Genomic DNA, 20,453 nt, shown 5'->3' on the forward strand with positions numbered 1-20,453 from the left:
CTTACAGTAATTATCCAATTTAATCTTTCTCCTCCTGCAGCTTTCTTCAGTTCATCAGACTTTTTCTTCAGGCATTTGCTCTATTTCCTTTTGAAACTTCACCAATGAATCCCCTTCAGTCCTTCATACACATTTCAAATCATAATTAGCAATAAAAAGAGAGCTATTTTTAATCTTGTTGTCTTAACTCTGCAGCTCTAGTTCCTGACCCTATCAGGGAATCATTTTTCTATCGACACTCTTCATTTTGAAGACTTTGTTTTAAACTTCCAGGGCAGAACAGCAGACATCATTTATATGGTCTTTAGTGAGACCTTCCACAAGGTCGTTCAGGCACGGTAGGCTGGTCTGGAAGGTGAGATCATGGGATCCAGGGTGAGCTGGTCTCTTGAATACAACCATCGGCTGAGAGGAAGTAGTCAGAAAAAAATCAATGTCATCTATATTAATGGCTTGGATGACAATGTTATTAAAATGGTGAGTAAATTTGCAGATTGGTTGTGTGGTGGAGAGTGAAGAAGGTAATCTAAGGACCCAAATGAACTGAGGAACTGGGCCAAGCAACAGCAGGTGGAATTTCACATAACTTGCTTAGTTAAACCCAGGCAGAACTTGCACAGTAAATGGAAGGACCCTGGAGGATGTTGCAAAACAGATTTAGGCAACAGGGTACATCATTCCGTGAAAGCACTGTCACGGGTAAACAGAATGGTGAAGATGATGTTTGGCATGCTTGTCTTCATCAACTGAAAATCAATTACAGGAATTGAGACATCATGCTACAGCTGTACAGGCCATTGGTGAGAGCACCATTGGAGTATTATGTGCAGATCTGGTCTCCCAGCTATAGGAAGGGTGTCATCAAGCTACAGTGGTTCATAAGGTGGTTACAGGGGCTGGAGGGCATGAGGAATATGGAAAGGCTCAATTGGTTGGGGCTTTTCTCTCCCTGGAGTGCAGGAGATAGAGACATGACCTTACTAAAGGCATAGATAAAGTCAGTCTGTTTCCCCTCTAGAGTAGGGAAGTCTTAAAACTAGAGGGCATAGATTTTAAGTGAGGTGAAAAAATATGAAGGGAACCCAAGGAGAAATCTTTTCCAGGGTATACAGAAGGAGCTGTCAGGGGAAAGTGTAGAGGCAAGCACAATTACGATGTTTAAGGGACATTTGGACAGGTATATGGGGGGATGCAAGTCCACTGGAAGCAACTGGAATTGGCTTAGAAAGATATTTTGGTCAGTATGGATGAGTTGGACCAAAGGGCTTGTTTCCAAGTTGTATAACTCTTATTAAATATTCTTGGATCAACAACCAAAGTTCCTCGTGCCATTCCCTCAGATGTCCTCTCCAAAAACCTGTCTTCCTTCTCAATGTGTGCTTCCAATGGACCATGTCCCAGATGAGGTCTAACCACCGAACAGTTTGCCATCACTTCCTTTCTACAGCTGCACTGAAGTTCCAAATCCATGGAGCTTTTTTTTAGATTTGGCATATATGAATGAGAACTGGATTTGCTCCAAGTGGAACTCAGATCTGGAGCGAGACACACAAAATGCTGGAAGAACTTATGGTCTACCTCAGCAGGTCACACAGCATCTGTGAAGGAAAGTAAACAACCAACATTTTGGGCCCGTCATCAGACCTGAAATCTCAACTGTTTATTTCCCTTCACAGATGCTGCCTGAGCTGCTGAGTTCCTCCAGCATTTCATGTGTACTGCTCACAATTTCCAGCATCTCCAGAATCTCTTATGTCCCAGAGTTATCTCCAATCTTTTAGACTGCAATTCATTTCAATCTCCTACAGGCAAGTTCTAAAAGAAAAAGTCAAGAACAAAATCTTTATTCATTTTATTTTGAAGGGAAGTTTTCTACCTCTTTGGAGATCACATGGTTCTTTGTCAAGATGGTTCATGTGCTGCACAAAATCTACCATTTACTTAGGACAGGTTGGATTAACGATGGAGCCTTTACCTGTCCATCATTCTGTAGGTTCACAACATTTGATTGTCTTGCTTTTTTAATAAAGTATATAGTCTAATACAATGTTAGTTGTTCATAATTTGGAAAGCACTTTGAATGAATAAAGAAAATAAGCTGATTTCTCCTGATAGAATTCAGATACATTCCCCAATAGGGACATTTATGGTCTCCTGAAAAAAAATGTTCAGAAAACACATAAATAATATAACATGTTCAGCAGAATATTTCAGAAAAATTTAAGACCTGATGCAGGATACTTGGTTGAACTTTTATATCCTTCTGTTTAAGCACTGAGAAAACACCCTTCAGCTTCCTCTATCATCCCTTTCCCTGTCATATATTTAGTTAGCTTCATTTAAATATATCAGAACTTTTCACTTAAAGTACTCCACACAGCAGTAGCTTCACACTGAACAGACACTGGAGAAGGAAATGGAAAAAGAAAACAGAAAATGCTGGAAACACTCAAGTCTGGCAGCATCCATGGAAAGAGAAACCAGGGTTAATAGCAGAATTCTCAGACCACACTTGGAATACTGCGTTCACTTCTGATCCACTCATTATAGGAAGGATGCGGAAACTTTAGAGAGGGTGCAGAGGAGATTTACCCGGGATGCTGCCTAAAATAGAGAGCATGTCTTATGAGGATATATGTCTTATGAGTGAGCTATGGCTATTCTCTTTGGAATAATGAAGGATGAGAGGTGCATTGATAGAAGTATACAAGGTGGTAAAAGGAATGGAGAGATTGGACAGCCAGAGATCTTTCCCAGGGAGGAAATAGCTAATACGATGGGTCATAATTTTAAGGTACACACACAAAATGCTAGAAGACCTCAGCAGGTCAGGCAGCATCTATGGAAAAAAGTAAACAATCGACGTTTCGAGCCGAGACCCTTCATCAGGACCTGTTTACTCTTTTCCATACCTGCTGCCTGACCTGCTGAGTTCGACCAGCATTTTGTGTGTGTTGCTTGGACTTCCAGCATCTGCAGACTCTCTTGAGTTTAGTAACACGGAGGGTTACTTGGGAAGGATGAGTTAGATTGTTTGTAGAAGTCGGTACAACATCTGGGGCCGAAGGGCCTGTACTGTGCTGCAATGTTCTATGTTCTACTTCACCAGCTCTTAAAGCACTTTGGATAAAGTTTCTCAATAGTACAATTAAAATGTATGTAATTCTTACAAACTCTTCTTATAATCTGTCGACATTCCTCACTATTCGTTAAACACACACCCACCCTGGATGCCAAAGACCCCACCCACCCTGGACGTTCCCTCTTCTTCAACAGCCCCCCCCCCCAAAAAAAAATTCAGGCAGAAAATACAAAACCCTAAAAACACATATTGCCAGACACAAGGGCAGGTTACACAAGTTTCCATCCCGCTGTTACAAGACTCTTGAATGGTCCTTTAGTGTAATAAGATCCAATCAAGTTTAATTATCATTCCACCATAATAGATACCGCGAAAGAAACAGCCCCCCTCTAGGGTCAAGGTGCAAAAAAAAACAAGCAAAATAGCACATTCAAAATAGTGAACAAAGAACTATATTCATGTGGAAAAAATATATTATATATATTTATAGCCCAAGAATCTCAGTGACATTTCCCACAATCGATGGTACTGTCTCCCACCAGATGCACTCTAGACTTAAAAATCTACCTTGTTAGGGTTTTGCACTTTCTCTGTAAGTGTAACTCTATATTCTACATTGATGTACTACCTGTGATGAAAAGATCTGTATGGATGGCATGCAAAACAAAATTTTTCACTGTGCCTCAGTACAAGTGAAAATGGCAGACCATTTTACTCATTTCTGGAAACAAGTAGAATCACGGACGTTCAGTAATGCCCAATCTTTCAACTGATCAGCCAGCTATCCCACCAGAAATAATGACCAAATTCAAACAAGTGACAAGCAACATCAGTTCAAAGGTTAAGCATGTATTAGTTATTTACATTCTGTGCAAGTTTAATTTGCTTTTTTTTTTGATGATTTGTATCACTCAGCTCCGTACTAAGATCTAAAGCTACCAAAAGGGGTTGGTCTAGTAAGATACTGTGGTGAGAGTGGGTCAAGGTGTGGAGTGATTTGAAGTCAAGGTTTGCTAGAGTTAAAATTAAAGAATGATCTAAATGAAATGGTTCTATGATTAATAGGAGTTAGCAGGTCAAACTATTTGAAAGAGTAGGCGAAATGAACAGAATTTCCCTAATGAAACCTAAATGCATCCACCAAGGGTATCCAGAACAAAAGGCCTTTGAAAATTTGTTAATGTTTCAGATATTCGGAAGCACTTACCTAAGCTAATACAATTCACGTTTAATTGTCATGAATGCAGCCAAACGAAACTGCGTTATTGTGAGGTCAAGGTACAAAACACAATACCAATAGTCAAGCACAGCACAAAGCACACACAAGATAGCAAGCACAAATGGTATCACAACCAGGCAATAAATGGGAGTACAAAACACGTGCCATCAAGCACGGGGGGGGGGGGAGCACTGACCCCAGCCTGGATGGTTCTCCTCCACCCCCCCAACCAATACAATACCACAGCTTGAGGACCAGTCCTCACAAATACAAGATAACAAGCTCATAACATACCAGTAAAATACAACTCCAAAAGAAAAAAGTGTGTGCATATATATCCTCAGATACATTTAATATTGTATCATTTCTTAATGCATGCATTACTAAATGATAATAAGAGGACTGCATGTCTTCATAATCTAATACACGATAACAAGCTCATATAGAATACCAGTAAAATACAACTACAAAAAATATAAAGTGTGTGTGTGTATATAGATAGATACACACACACACACACTTACTTTAGTCCATACCCTTCAATCCATTGGAATCTCCACTAATGCAACTCAGCTGAGTATTAATACTTATAGACATGATTGGATTCATGTCATGAATGAAAATTTGCAACACGGAATAGTACAGCAGAGAAAAAGGCACCTACATCCAGTATGATGCTAATTTAAACCAATCCCTTCTGCCTGCACAGTCTGTAACACTCCATCCCCTACCTGCTCATCTGACTGTCCAAATGTCTCTTGAACATTGCTATCACATCTACTTCCTCCCAGGCAGGTCCATTCTAATGTAAAAACCCGGCCTTGCAAACTTTCCATTTCTCATCTTAAACCTATGTCATCTGGCATTTGACAATTCCACCTTGGGGGAGAAACTAACTTCAATCGCACAACATCCACTGCCTTACCCCCATCAATCACCTTCATCACTTCCCCAAAAAAAAAAATCAATGTTTGAGACAGGGTTTTCCCTGAATAAAGCCAGTGTTGACTATTCCTAATATTCCCATGCTTTTCCAAATGCAAGTAAACCACTGTTAACACTTCTATCAAATAGTTAAATTCTAGGGAATCAAATAAGCACTTTTCAAAAATGACATTTTATTATGCAAAGGGCATGAACTAGTGACAGGACCAGGATAAGTCGACAGATTTATCGTATGGAGCCTCCATGATTAAATATAACATCAGAACATCAGAAAGGGGTAAGGGTTTTCTGAATACTTTAAGAAATGCAAAATGATTGAACCAAATGAGAACTAGCATATTCCTTTTAGTGTTGAAATTTAGCAACCATTCTGGGTTATGAAATTATGGAGAATTATGATTAAGAACCAGTCTTCAGGAAAACAAAACCTGCACACAGTTTAACATCCAACTGATATTTTGTGGCTAGTGAAACCTATCAGTATGTGCGTGGAGGTTTGTGATTCTATCCTATTGAAACTACATAGAGGAATCCTGGAGGACTCAGCATCATTTCTTTCTATAGATGCTGCCTGGCCTGCTGAGTTCATCCAACGTATTGCGTGCATTATTCTGGATCTCCAGCACCTGCAGAGTCTCTTGTGTTAATGAACAGATGAATGTCCCTACTATTCACACTTTGTTAAAGGTGTATCCCTGCCATTTAAGGACAGATTTTTTTTTCCAGGGCAGGTGTTTTGTCACTTAATCTTCTGGTTAGTCGTATATTCATGCCGCCATCTGTCAATACTGTCACAAAAGGGAAGTTTTGGGTGTCTGGCTCTTGAAACAGACTCCAGAACTGAAATTTCAAAGTGGCTCTGCCAGTTGGGATGTGCCATCATCGTAGATATGTAATTAAGTAAATTTACGCGACTATACTCAAAATGTTAAAGTAGATGATTATAGTGATTGACACTATAGTTAATTGCTATCTTTGTGCTGAAGTATAAAGATTGGTTTTATTTGTAACATGTACATGGAAACACACAATGAAAGGCATTGTTTGTTTAAATCAGAGGGTTGTTCTGGGCAGCCCGTCAATGTCACCAGGCTTCCAGTCCTGACATAGCATGCCCAGAATTTACTAAACCTGACCCGTCTACCTTTACAATGTGGGAGGAAACCCACACGGTCACAGGGAGAACCTGCAAACTCCTTACAGACAGCGCTGGAGTTGAACCCCAAATGGTGATCACTGCCACCATAACAGCATTAATCTGATACACTGCCATACCGTGTGATTCTTCTGGACACTCACTCTCCTGGAGATTCGCTCCATGAATAAAGGCTTTCATATTTCCATTTACAGCCACCACGTGGCTCAGTTATAAGTCAGTCAAAACAGAAATGACACAATTTATCCCTCAGTGCTCATTAGATCTTTTTGATGTTATAACTATTGCCCCGAGGAGGAAACATGAACAGTCACATCACTATTTCGGAATAAAATAACCACACAAATAATCGCGCATCTGTTTTCAAAACTTGGATGAAACTAACAACATAAAAATATAAAGGAGGGACAATTAATAAGTGATTTCCACATGCAAATGAGCTTTCTCACCACATAATGTTCATTTCCTGTGTAAAAGCTGAACAATTTATACATGGGAACACCTCAACATAAAGAGAAAGGCATAGTAATCAAGAAAATAAGCTGATGGGACACTCACAAAATGCTGGAGGAACTCAGCAGGCCAGGCAGCATCTGCAGGTTTTCTCATTTGTAATAAACCGATGTTTGTAACAACCAGGAAGAACCAGAGTCAACCATATCACAATCCTTGTTGAATAATGAGAAATCAAAGGAAACACCAAACAAAACTCACAATGGTGATCCTTAACTAGAGCAGTGGGAGGGGTTTGGGCAGCCTATTATTCTGCCATAGACACTCAGAATCAGTAGCATTCAAGAGCAGGAAATTAATGTGATCAAAATCTATCCAGACTCATGCACAATAGCAAATGGTACCTGTTTTATAGCTTCCACAATAGTGACAGTTTTTCCAGTTCCTGGTGGACCAAATATCAAGTATGGAGCAGGTCTGGAGATGCCAGCAACGATGAATCTGACAGCTCTGGCTTGTTCAGGATTGTCCTCAAGGAACCGATCATAAAAGCTTTAAAAAACAAAGTTATAAAATATGGAGAGATGCAAATGGTTGCCGACCAGGTTCTACGATCAAGTTTAATGATTAGAATTCCCCACCATCAGGCCTTCAATTTTTTAGACCTTTCACTTTTTTCCAAGGATTGAACGCTCATCCTGCTTGGCCTTTCCAGTGAGATTATATCTCTCGCTTGAATTGTTAAATTGGATTTACTAACAAATTTAGCATAGTAAAATATCAGAATGTGAAGTGGTGACACTTGTGGGCTGCCCCCAGCACACCCTCAGCTGTGTTGATTGTTTAAAGGCAAACAAACCATCTCACTGTAAATGATAAATAAACTCAAGTCTTGAATAAATTTGACCTACAGACACAACTATTGAGAAGCCAAAGAAAGCAGAAGGGCAGGTGGCTAGAAGCTCAGTCAAAAGGTTTGAGGTTTACCATCGAGGAAGAGGTAAGGCGTAGGTGTTTGGGGAGGTACCCACAGCTGAGGCCAATGTAAGTTGAAGAAATTGGAGGTACACGCCAGAGAACAGAGATTTCTTGAGAAAGATAGGAAAACCTTTGGATTGACTATGACAATGTGGATCTGAAGAGGCTTCTTACCAGTACTTGGATACAGCACTATCTCAAAATGGGCATCTTTTCCCATTCAGTTGAAAATGTCACTTAAGTTAATTGCCCATGACATATCCAAGAAATAAGCAAATTCCGGATATGGAGTCTCAATCTGAAATGTCAATTTACACATTTTGCTGGTTGACTTGATGAGCTCTTCTAGAGCTCTGGCTCAAAAATGGATCAAAAAGATGACTTCCAGAGGCAAGGTGAGTGACTGCTCTTGACAACAAGGCAGTACTTGGCCACTTGTGGCAAATGAAGAGAAGAGTATCAGGAACAAAGACCTACCACGACTGGATCATTGGGCTCCACAGTAGCATAGTGGTTAGCACAACATTACTACAGCTCGGAGCATTCCAGAGTTTAGAGTTCAATTCCGGTGCTGTTCTGTACGTCCTCCCCATGAAATACATGCATTTTCTCTGGGTCCTCTGGTTTCCTCTCACAGCGAAAAGACATACTAGGTAGGTTAATTGGTCATTGTAAATTGTCCCGTGATTAGGTTAGGGTTAACCTGGTTTGTCTGAGGTTGCTGGGACGGCATGGCTCAATGGGCCGAAGGGCCCACTTGCACTGCATTGCTTAATTAATAAATAAATAACTCACAGCAAAGATGGCCGTGGTTCTTGGAAGTCAATTAACACAATCCACACGGTGGGTGATTGGTGAAGTCTGCGCAATGGTTGGATCTATCCACAACTCATCAGCAAATGAAACAGCTCTTGCCCACACATAGCAAGACCTAGATAACGTTAGGTCCGGGGCTTAACCAACAGAGAGTATTATTTGTGTGTCAAGAGTGACAAGCAGTGACCTTCTCCAACAGGGGAGAATCTGACCACCTGTCCTTGACACTCAATATCACCACCACATCCTTCGACTATTATCCCAAGAGCCATCAGTAACCAGACACTCAGAACAGCCACAAATACTGCACGTTCAAGTAAAGGTCAGGAGTCTTGTAGTGTGAACCTTTCCACAGTCCACAGAACAACAACTCAGGATCTCCCTGCGCGATTGGTCCCCATCCATTATCATGAATATTCATTCCCTCCTGCGTGATGTACCTACACTGCTTGTATAGAGTACTGCAGGAACATCTCCAAAATTCACAACCTCTGCCACTAAAGACAGAGGCTTCAAGCAATTAGAAGCAACATCATCTACACATTCTCCTTTGGTAAACACCAACCTGACTTGGAAATTCCTTGAGCAACCTCCCTGACAATCACATAGGACCTCCTCACTGGTACTGCAACAGTTCAAGGAGAATGAACAGAAACAGCTGAGCCTTTGGACAACAGTCCCAATAAATCCTTCTGCAATTTAATGTCAAACGTTAAGTAGGTTAATGAGGATACTGAGCGAGTTTGGGAGGATGAGAGTTGACCTGATAGAGGTGTAAAAGATAATAAGAGGCATAGATTGAGCATACGGCCAGAGACTTTTTCCCAGAGCTGAAATGGCTAATACGTAGGGATATAACTTCAACTATCAGGTTCTTGAAACTGAGTGGGATAACTTCATTCAACCCAGCACTGAACTGATCCCACAACCAATGGACTCACTATCAAGAATTCTACGACTCAAGCAACACACACAAAACGCAGGTGGAACGCAGCAGGCCAGACAGCATCCATAGGAAGAAGCACCGTCGACGTTTCAGGCTGAGACCCTTCGTCAGGACTAACTGAAAGAAGAGATAGTAAGAGATTTGTAGAAGGAGAGAGTTAGTTTGATCTTAAGAGTAGATTATAAGGCTGGCACAATATGGTGGCCCAGAGGACTGTAATGCTGTAGTGTTTTATGATTTATGTAAAAACACTCATAAAGCCCCTTTTGGGTTGTACTACTGCATTAAAGGATTGTACAGACCAGAAAAGTGCTAAGGTGATGATACCCCATTAACCTTTTGATGCTCTGCACCCAGGTCTGCCTATATCAAGCCCCCATGGTTCCATCTGGTTTTACTCACCTCAACTTTTGTTCCAGAGGATGGATGCAATTATTATTAGAGTAAGTTGGAAAGAGCACATTCTTTAGACCATTGGACTTGGCTAAATACACTGCCCGGTGTTGCATTCGTATTGGGAATCGGTTAAATGTAAACATTACATTGAACTTCATGTTGTTTATAAAATCATCCAAAAACCTGGAAAAATTGAAAGCACAAGTTAATACAAATCTGTAGATCAGGGATATTAGTCCATGGCATAAAAGACATTGAGAACCCCTGTGCTAGATTCTATTTCACCAACAGCAGCCTCCCCCAACAAGAAACACCAAGTGATCATCAGATGTATTAATTACTAAATGCAACTTTTAATGAAGCAATTGTTTTGGCCCCATATCTCACCCTTAGCTGACTTAGATGATACAGGTAAAGGACAAATTGAACTTCAGTCAGTAACAACATATACTCAGTGGCCACTTAATTAGGTATACCCTGTACCTAATGGTGGCCACTGAGTGTATGCACGCGCTCTTCTGCTACTTTAGCTTCTTCTTCTGAAGCCCATCAGCCTTACTGGGGCATAGGCCGCCAACAGCAGCTTGCTGGAGTCCTCTGTGCTGGGCCAGTCTTTCAAGTTGTTCCCTGGCGTAGCCCACCTTCGAAGAGCCTTTCTCCCCCAGGGATGAGATCTCTGGGGCTTCTGTGGGCATTTCTGTAGCACTGGGATTTTACACAACGAGTTTGCTAGCTCCATTCTCATTTTGCTGTAGCCCGTCCACTTCAAGGTTCAACATGTTGTCTGTTGAGAGATGTTCTTCTACACACCACTGTTGTAATGTGTGGTTACTTGAGTTACTGTTGCCCTACTGTCAGCTTGAACCAGTCTGACCATTCTCCTCTGACCTCTCTTAGTAACAGGGTGCATTCATCCACAGAACTGCTACTCACTGGATGTTTCTTTGTTTTTCACACCGTTCTCTGTAAACTCTAGAGACTGTTGTGCGTGAAAATCCCAGGAGATCAGTTCCTGAGATACTCAGATCACCCCGTCTGGCACCAACAATCATTCCAGAGTCAAAGTCACTTAGATTATATTTCGTCCCCATTCTTATGCTTGGTCGGAACGACAACTGAACCTCTTGACCATGTCTACACGCTTTTATGTTTGAGATGCTGCCACATGATCAGCTGATTAGATATTTGCACCCATGTCAGGAAGCTGTTCATCGACTATAGCTCAGCATTCAACACCATCATTCCCACAATCCTGACTGAGCAGTTACAGAGCCTGGGCTCTGTAGCTGCCTCTGCAATTGGATCCTCGACTTCCTAACCAGAAGACCACAATCTGTGCGGGTTGGTGATAATATCTTCACCTCGCTGACAATCAACACTGGTGCACCTCAGGGGTGTGTTCTCAGCCCACTGTTCTACTCTCTCTAGACCCATGACTTGTGTGGCTAGGCATAGTTCGAATACCTTCTATAAATTTGCTGATGATACAACCATTGTTGGTAGAATCTCAGATGGAGACGAGAGGGCGTATGGGAGTGAGATATGCCAACTAGTGGAATGGTGTCACAGCAACAACCTAGCACTCAACGTCAGTAAGACAAAAGAGCTGACTGTGGACTTCAGGAAGGGTAAGATGGAAGAACACATACCAATCCCCATAGAGTGATCAGAAGTAGACAGAGTGAGCAGCTTCAAGTTCCTGGGTTTCAAGATCTCTGAGGACCTAACCTGGTCCCAACATATCGATGCAATCATAAAGAAGGAAAGACAGCAGCTATACTTTATTAGGAGTTTGAAGAGATTTGGCATGTCAACAAACACACTCAAAAACTTCTATAAATGTACCATGGAGAGCATTCTGGAGGCTCCATGTACCGTGGAGGCTGCGTCACTGTCTGGTATTGGGGGGCTACTGCACAGGACTTGGAAGAAGCTTCAGAGGGTTGTAAATTTAGTCGGCTCCATCTTGGGTACGAGTCTACAAAGTACCCAGGACACCTTCAAAGTGTAGTGTCTCAGAAAGGCAGCATCTATTATTAAGGACCAGCAGCACCCAGGGCAAGCCCCTTTCTCACTGCTACCATCAGGGACGAGGTACAGAAGCCTGAAGGCACACACTCAGCGATTCAGGAACAGCTTCTTCCCCCCTGCCTTCCGATTCCTAAATGGACATTGAACCCGTGAACACTACCTCACTTTTTTTTAAAAATATACATTATTTCTGTTTCTTTGCACATTTTTAATCTATTCAATATACATGTACTGTAATTGACTTTTCTTTCTTTTCTTCTGTATTATATATTGCATTGAACTGCTGCCGCTAAGTTAGCAAATTTCACGACACATGCCAGTGGTAATAAACCCGATTCTGATTCTGATAATGAGCAGGTGAACATAATGGAGAGGCCACTGAGTGCATACTTCAGCTGGTCTCATTTCCTACTGAGATAGTTAAGAGTCAGCGGGTGCTGCGCCACACAATTCTTTATATTGGGTACAGCAATATGAATTTTATGGTGTGACACCAGAATGGAAAAAGACTTCAAATTCCCCAGACATCAAGTCAACACACCCTTTGGTTCATTTCTTCCTCGTGTACGCCCAAGTTGCATGATTGGAAGTTCCACATTTTCAGAAGCTCACGTAAAGAGGTTTGTCCTGGAATTCCAACAGGATCTATCAGACACTAGTATTGTACAGCAAGGAATCACTCCAACATGTCCATTCTCAGGTCAGACAGAAATGTATTTATTCAACCAATCTGATGCATCGTAGGAGAGAGAAGCGCCCATTTGCCTTAGTAGCAGCAATCTACACACTTTCTTGTGTACATTCAGAGATCAGAAACACCATGCTTACCAATGTACACATTTCATTATCCACATTAAGCCCATGAGGTGCAGAAGAGTGCATGATAGGACATTTTTTTTACATCAATAGCTCTGCTTGATATGCTCATCTGGAAACAGCTCCACCTTGTCTCACAACCAAACCTCATTACTTAAATATGTTGACGCTTGAAGGGCACTTTAGAGCTAGAGTTGGAATTCATTGCCACAGACAGCTGTGGAGGCCAAGTCATTGAGTATATTTAAAGCGGAGGTTGACAGGTTCTCGATTAGCAAGGGTGTCAAAGGTTACGGAGAGAAGGCAGGAGAATGGGGTTGAGAGGGATAATAAATCAGCCATGATGGAAAGGTGGAACAGACTCGATGGGCCACGTAGCCTGATTCTGCTATATCTTATTTGTCTATGATGAGAACCACCCTGGTTCCAGCCCTGTTATCCCTGACTCTGTTCTTTACCTCCGAGAAAATTCTAATGGGCTGCTTGCTTCTTACAATTGTGCATTTTAGCTACACAAGTGAGGGCAGGTTACTGGTGAAGAAGAGATTATACCTTTGTCCTGCTGGGTGTTTCATTACATAGAAAGCCATCCTCAAATTCTTCTGTTTAAGCTAATCACAATTTAGCTATTCCTTTGATGCAGATTCACCAGAGGAAATACCCAGGCTACTTCTCTCTGACTACACTCTCCTTTGGAGCCACGATATCTTGGGTCTGTAGACCTGGTGTCATTTGATACTACTGCTGCCACAGAAGGTCTTATTATGGAATACAATGTTCCTTGTTTTATGCCAACAAGCTATTAATTTAATCCATACAGCCTCTGGTGTCTCTTAAATTTAAAACTGTACACTGCTCTTTATATACAGTGGCATGCAAAAGTTTGGGCACCCCGGTCAAAATTTCTGTTACTGCGAATAGCTAAGTAAAAGATGAACTGATCTCCAAAAGGCATAAAGTTAAAGATGACACATTTCTTTAATATTTTAAGCAAGAAAACTTTTTTTATTTCCATCTTTTACAGTTTCAAGATAACAAAAAAGGAAAAGGGCCCTAAGTAAAAGTTTGGGCACCCTGCATGGCAGTACTTAGTAACACCCCCTTTGGCAAGTATCACAGCTTGTACATGCTTTTTGTAGCCAGCTAAGAGTCTTTCAATTCTTGTTTGGGGGTTTTCACCCATTCTTCCTTGCAAAAGACTTCTAGTTCTGTGAGATTCTTGGGCTATCTTGCATGTACTGCTCTTTTGAGGTCTATCTACAGATTCTCGATGATATTTAGGTCAGGGGACTGTGAGGGCCACTGCGGCCAAAAGGTTCTATTCAAAAGGTTCAAACGAACATCTAAACAATCCTGATGCATTTTGGAAACAAGTCCTGTGGACTGATGAAGTTAAAATAGAACTTTTTGGCTGCAATGAGCAAAGGTATGTTTGGAGAAAAAAGGGTGCAGAATTTCATGAAAAGAACACCTCTCCAACTGTTAAGCACGGGGATGGATCGATCATGTTTTGGGCTTGTGTTGCAGCCAGTGGCATGGGGAACATTTCACTAGTAGAGGGAAGAATGAATTCAATTAAATACCGCAAATTCTGGAAGCAAACATCACACCGTCTGTAAAAAAGCCAAAGATGAAAAGAGGATAGCTTCTACAACAGGATAATGAACCTAAACACACCTCAATATCCACAATGGACTACCTCAAGAGGCACAAGCTGAAGGTTTTGCCATGGCCCTCACAGTCCCCTGACCTAAACATCATCGAAAATCTGTGGATAGACCTCAAAAGTTCAATGCATGCAAGACGTCCCCAGAATCTCACAGAACTAGAAGCCTTTTGCAAGGAAGAATGAGCGAAGATCCCCCAAACAAGCATTGAAAGACTCTTAGCTGGCTACAGAAAGCGTTTATAAGCTGTGATACTTGCCAAAGGGGGTGTTACTAAGTACTGACCATTCAGGGTGCCCAAACCTTTGCTTCGGACCCTTTTCCTTTTATGTTATTTTGAAACTGTAAAAGATGGAAATAAAAGTTTTCTTGCTTAAAATATTAAAGAAATGTGTCACCTTTAACCTTATGCCTTTTGGAAATCAGTTCATTTTTTACTCGCTTTGCTATTCACAGTAACAGAAATTTTGACCAGGTGCCCAAACTTTACCTACTGTACCTACTGTTTTAGGTTGGCCCCTTATGTTCCAATTTGCCTTACTGTGAATATATCTTAATTTTTTTTTAATTCCTTGATACCACCCTCTGTATTTCCTGTTTTAATTTTATGATAGCTATCAGATCAACCAGTCCATTTAAAGCAGAAAATCCTCAATCTCTAACCGTTCCTTTTATCATTCCTTTTATCTATTTTGTATATTTCAAAAATATGAGACAACTGTTCACAGTTCTCCAACTGTTGTCTAATCAAGATCAGGCCCATTTAATCCCATGGCCCACACTCAGTGGCCACCTATTGTACCTAACAAAGTGGCTCCTGAGTGTTTGTTTGTGGTCTTCTGCTGCTGTGACCCATCCACTTCCAAGGTTTGACATGTTGTGCATTCAGAGAGTCTCTTCTCACACCTTCCTGTCACTTTGAATCAGCGTGGCCATTCTCCACTGACCTCTCTCACTAACAAGTTGCTTTCACACACAGAACTGCTGCTCACTACGTGTTTTTTTTTGTTTCTCACACCATTCTCTGTAATCTCTAGAGACTGTTATGTGTGAAAATCCCAGAAGATCAGCAGTTTCTGAGATATTCAAATCATCCTGTCTGGCACCAACAATCATTCCACAGTCAACGTCACTTAGATCACAATTCTTCCCCATTCTGATGTTTGGTCTGAACAACAACTGAACCTCTTGACCATGCCTGCATGCTTTTACACATTGACTTGCTGCCACATGATTGGCTGATTAGATATTTGTGTTAACGAGCAGGTGGACAGGTGTATCTGATGAAGTGGCCTCTGCATGTACATTATGTCCTTTAGATCTTAACTATCCACACTTAGATTTCTCCATGATCACAACCCAACTAGAAGCTTCTGATCCCATTCGTCCTAGTAGAATATCTATCATTTACGCATACAATTGATAAATTTTCTTTTTTTATGTTTTGCATTGTCCTCGATTATGACATGATGGCAAGTAATGAGAGAATAATATCCAATACACCAAATGAATCAATGCTTTTCAAGTAAAGAAACCCACTAAAACACCTACCCCGTGTGGGCCAGTAACTTTTCCCAAAAGGAACAAGCTTTGAGTAAGTTTGAAATGTGCAACCATAGAATTTTTCAAAACTTACTTCTGGGAAAATCCCAACTTAACTTGGTCCAGTTCTACATGATGTACATAGCCCTTGTAGCGAGTGATTGGTTGCTCTCGACTGTCACTCTTTGACACCAGTAGATGATCTCCTCTGAGCACTGAGGGTCTATTTTCAGCAACACCAGGGACCTGTCAAAGTGGGATGCAAAGAACAAAAATGCTATATTGTCATAAATGTCACCTTAAGTCTAAGGATTCCCTCCTCAGTCAGAAGGACACAAGTTTAACTTCAGTATGAACACCTAGGCTAACACTTACTGAAGTACCAGGGAGTGTGGCACTGTTGGGCCTGCCATCTTGAAATCATGCTGTTAAGAGTGATTTTTGGGTTCAGGTCATTAATATTTAGCAAATGGCTTTGGCTACCAGTCTTCTGTTCCTTGACAATGTATTGTGGATTTAATTTGGAACAATGCATTTCCTAAAAGCTGTGAATCCCAGTCGATGCTGGCATCTATGGGATGGATGTGAACCAGAAGGTGTGAAGTTTGCATGTAGCTTCAAAAGAAAACATTGTCTATGATTCTAAATATGAAATTGTCCTTTGTGTTTAGCAAATAAATATCGAACCCCACGTTGGGCCAGCAGACCTTTCCACTGACAGTGTCTCCATATGATGTCTGCTGTACCTGGTTTTGTCGAATGCTTTGTATCTACCAGTAACTCTCTCTGAGGAGAAAGAAGATATTCTTTAGAATTACTTTAAAGAGCTCTGTCTAAATACAATACTGTACAGAAGTCTTATGCACAAACATAGTGTTAGGGTGCTGTAATTTTATAGACGGCACTCTACTAGTGCCAAAAAAAATTCTGATACATGTGAGTGATGATAAACCTAATTCTGATATGGGTCTCTTTTGTGCACAGAGTGTGAGAAGAGAGAGGAGAATCATGTTTGGGAAAAAGGGAAGAGAGAGAGGAGAGGGAGCGGGAAGCACCAGAGAGACATTCTGTAATAATCAATAAACCAATTGAATTGAATCAAATGATTTTGCCTGGCGTCTCAGAGCTAGGTGTGTCTGCAACCAAGCCAGTACCATCGCCCCCACCCACCCCCCGGCACTCCTCCTCTGCCACCTGTCCCACACCACTCCATCCTTGCCATCCTTTTTTTTTAATACTTTATTTTCAAAAAAAAACAATGAGATCAACAAAAACATACCAGCTCAGACATGTATAAAAAAGAAATAAGCGAAAAAAAAACGTATCATTAGAGGGATGCCTATTGTACAAAGTGCTCAAAATTACTAAACATTAAATCTCAAATGAGGGCCGTGAGAAATCAGCTGGGGGGAAATTGCCCATCCGCCCCCGGCCTCGTCCAGGTAGGCAAGAAATGGGTCCCAGATAGCCGAAAATTTTTTTAATTGAATTGGTTCTCAGGAACCTAAGTTTCTCCATCTGTATGACTGAGATCATGTCAGCCATCCATCTCCGAAAGGAAGGGGGAGAAGGTGATTTCCATCAAGATAAGTCTTTTGGCAGCAATCATCCCCAGCATAAGAGACTGTTGTATGGCTGCAGGGAAACAAATAGTAGATTGCGAGCAGCCGAATATAGCGAGACCAGCTTCCAAGGGGCAGGATCTTTCATAGGCCTTTGGAGTACCAGACCCTTGCCATCCTTTGACCGTCCCAGATTTACAAACTCGCTTTCCGCTCCATGTTGACAACGCAGTACTGTGCAAAAATCCTAGCTATATACAGTATACTTGCCTAAGACTTTTACACAGTACTGTAAATAGTCAGCATCAGTATAAAATAGACTCTGGTGATTGTTATACTGCCTTTTTGCCCAAGGTTCCTATGCAACAACTGGCTGTTATGTTTGTACTCGCAGCAGTGACTACACGTTACTTGTAGACGGCAATCCTTTTTTGGATATTGTGAAAGATCTTGCCGAAAAGCATCAGGATCTGGAGCCTGTTCAGCCTGACACGCCATCAGTCATTTCAAATGCAATTAGATATCTGTTGTCTTAATGCTGCCCTACACAGAGGTCTAGGTATCACAAACACGAGAAAATCTGTGGATACCGGAAATCCAAAGAAACACACACAAAATGCTGGAGGAACTCAGCAGGCCAAGTTCCTCCAATTCGTTCTGTGTTGCTTTGGATTTCCAGCATCTGCAGATTTTCTTGTGTTTGTCATACTACAACTCTGAAGTCTCCTCGAAGGATGCCTACGCTGAAGTTTAAATCTTCCCTTTTACAGGAGTTTGGTGAAATCCCCTCTGATCTCTGCCAACCTCGTATTTCTTTCTCCAATCCTCCACCTTCTTATTCTGACTTCTCCCCTTCCTTTCCAGTCCTGATGAGAAGTCACGGTCCGAGACGTCAACTGTTTACTCTTTTCCATAGACACTGGTTGACCTGCTGATTTCCTCCAGCATTTTGTGCGTTTTGCTTTTGAGTTTCCAGTATCTGCACGTTTCCGTATATGAGTTTGTGGTAAAGGGTTTAGTTGTGATTTGCTACCCTGACCAGGCCAGCAGTCCCTCATTGGTTATAAGAGCAAGATCTCATTATGATTGAAGGATTGCAGAATCCCTCCACTTATCTCACTTCTACTAGTGAGGAAACAGTGCAATGTTTGATGGCATAAACTTCTATCTATCTGTTTAGAGGTACATACAGTAACAGGTCCTTCCAGCTCATCTAATCATATTCATTTGACCAATTAACCTACCATGCACTCACATCAATTGCAATGAAGTGTTTTAGTGCTTTGTGAGGTTAGTCATGGCTAGAATCAACTCCTGCCTAAATAAGGACCTGGACCCACTGCAATCTGCCAAAAGCCACAATAGGTGTACAACGGACGCTCTCCACTTGGCCTTGGATCAGTTGGACAATAGCAATACCAACATCAGGCTGCTGTTTATTGATTGACCAGCTCGGCATTCAACACAATCATACCCTCAGTTCTAACCAACAAGCTCCAAAACCTGGGTCTCTGTATCTCCTTCTGCAACTGGATCCTTAACTTCCTCAGCGTGAGACCACTCTCTGTGCTGATTGGAAATAACATCTCTTCCTTGCTGAGGATCAACATTGGCGCACTTCAAGGATGTGTGCTTTGCCCGCTGCTCCACTCTGTCTAAACCCACAACCCTGTGGCTAGGCACAGCTGAAATGGCATTGACAAATTTGCCAACAACATAACTATTGTTGGCAGAGTTTCAAATGGTGCCAAAGAGGCATACAGGAGGGACAGATCAGCTGGTTGAGTGGTGGCACAAAAACAACTTTGCACTCAGTGTCAACAAGACCAAGGAATTGGTTGTCGACTCCAAGAAGGAGAAGCCGAGGGAACACATACCATTCCTCAGAAATGGAAAGGGTAGGCAGTTTCAAGTTCCTGGGTGTCAGCATCTCTGAGGATCTATCCTGAGCCCAACATATCGATGCAGTTACAGAGAAGGCACAACAGTGGCTGTATTTCATTAGGAGTTTGAGGAGATTTGGTATGTCACCAAAGACACTCGTAAATCTCTACAGACATACCATAGACAGCATTCTAACTGGTTGCCTCACTTCCTGGTATGGTGAGGCCAATGCAATTGGAAAAAGTTGCAGAATGTTGTAAAGCTTTATCACGTGCACTAGCCTCCCCAGCAACAAGGGCCTCTTCAAAAGGCAATGCCTCAAAAAGGCAGCATCCATCATTATGAACCCGCAACACCCAGGAGATGCCCTCTTCTCACTGCTACCATCAAGGTGGTGTTATAGGAGCCTGAAGACAAACACTCAATGTTTTAAGAAAAGCTTTTCACCTCCACCAAGAGAACCCATGTACACTACCTCAGTATTTTTTCTATTTCTGCTCTCTTTTTACTCTACTTAATTTAATATACATTTTATTATTGAAATTCTGCCATAATTTGTCATGTATTGCACTGTACTGCTCCCACAAAACAACAATTTTCATGACATATAGCAGTGATATCAAACCTGAAAATTCAAAAATCTGAGGTGCAAAGGGACTTGGGAGTCCTCATGCAGGATTTCCCAAAAGATAATTTGCAGGTTGAGTCAGTGGTGAGGAAGGCAAATGCAATGTTAGCATTCATTTCGAGAGGACTAGAATATAAAATCAAGAATGTAATGTTGAGGCTCTATAAGGCACTGGTGAGGCCTCACTTGGAGTATTGTGAGCAGTTTTTGACTCCTTATCTAAGAAAAGACGTGCTGACATTGAAGAGGGTTCACAGAAGGTTTACAAATATGATTCCAAGATTGAAAGGCTTATCACACGTGGAACATTTGATGGCTTTGGGCCTGTACTT

At 41.5% G+C, this 20,453-nt stretch overlaps 1 protein-coding gene across 2 annotated transcripts in view; it reads right to left on the reverse strand.

Moving 5' to 3' along the window:
- LOC140209999 (putative helicase MOV-10) overlaps positions 1 to 20,453 on the reverse strand; it is a 77,298-nt gene that overhangs the window by 36,250 nt on the left and 20,595 nt on the right. For both annotated transcript variants that reach the window (XM_072278720.1, XM_072278719.1), the window contains exons 8-10: positions 16,142 to 16,293; positions 9,998 to 10,174; positions 7,260 to 7,407 (exon numbers count right to left, since the gene is read on the reverse strand). In XM_072278720.1, the coding sequence (XP_072134821.1) occupies positions 7,260 to 7,407; positions 9,998 to 10,174; positions 16,142 to 16,293 (477 nt within the window). The remainder of the gene's footprint in view (positions 1 to 7,259; positions 7,408 to 9,997; positions 10,175 to 16,141; positions 16,294 to 20,453) is intronic.

The sequence above is a fragment of the Mobula birostris genome, chromosome 14 (assembly GCF_030028105.1).
Source record: "Mobula birostris isolate sMobBir1 chromosome 14, sMobBir1.hap1, whole genome shotgun sequence".
Taxonomy (NCBI): Eukaryota; Metazoa; Chordata; class Chondrichthyes; order Myliobatiformes; family Myliobatidae; genus Mobula; species Mobula birostris.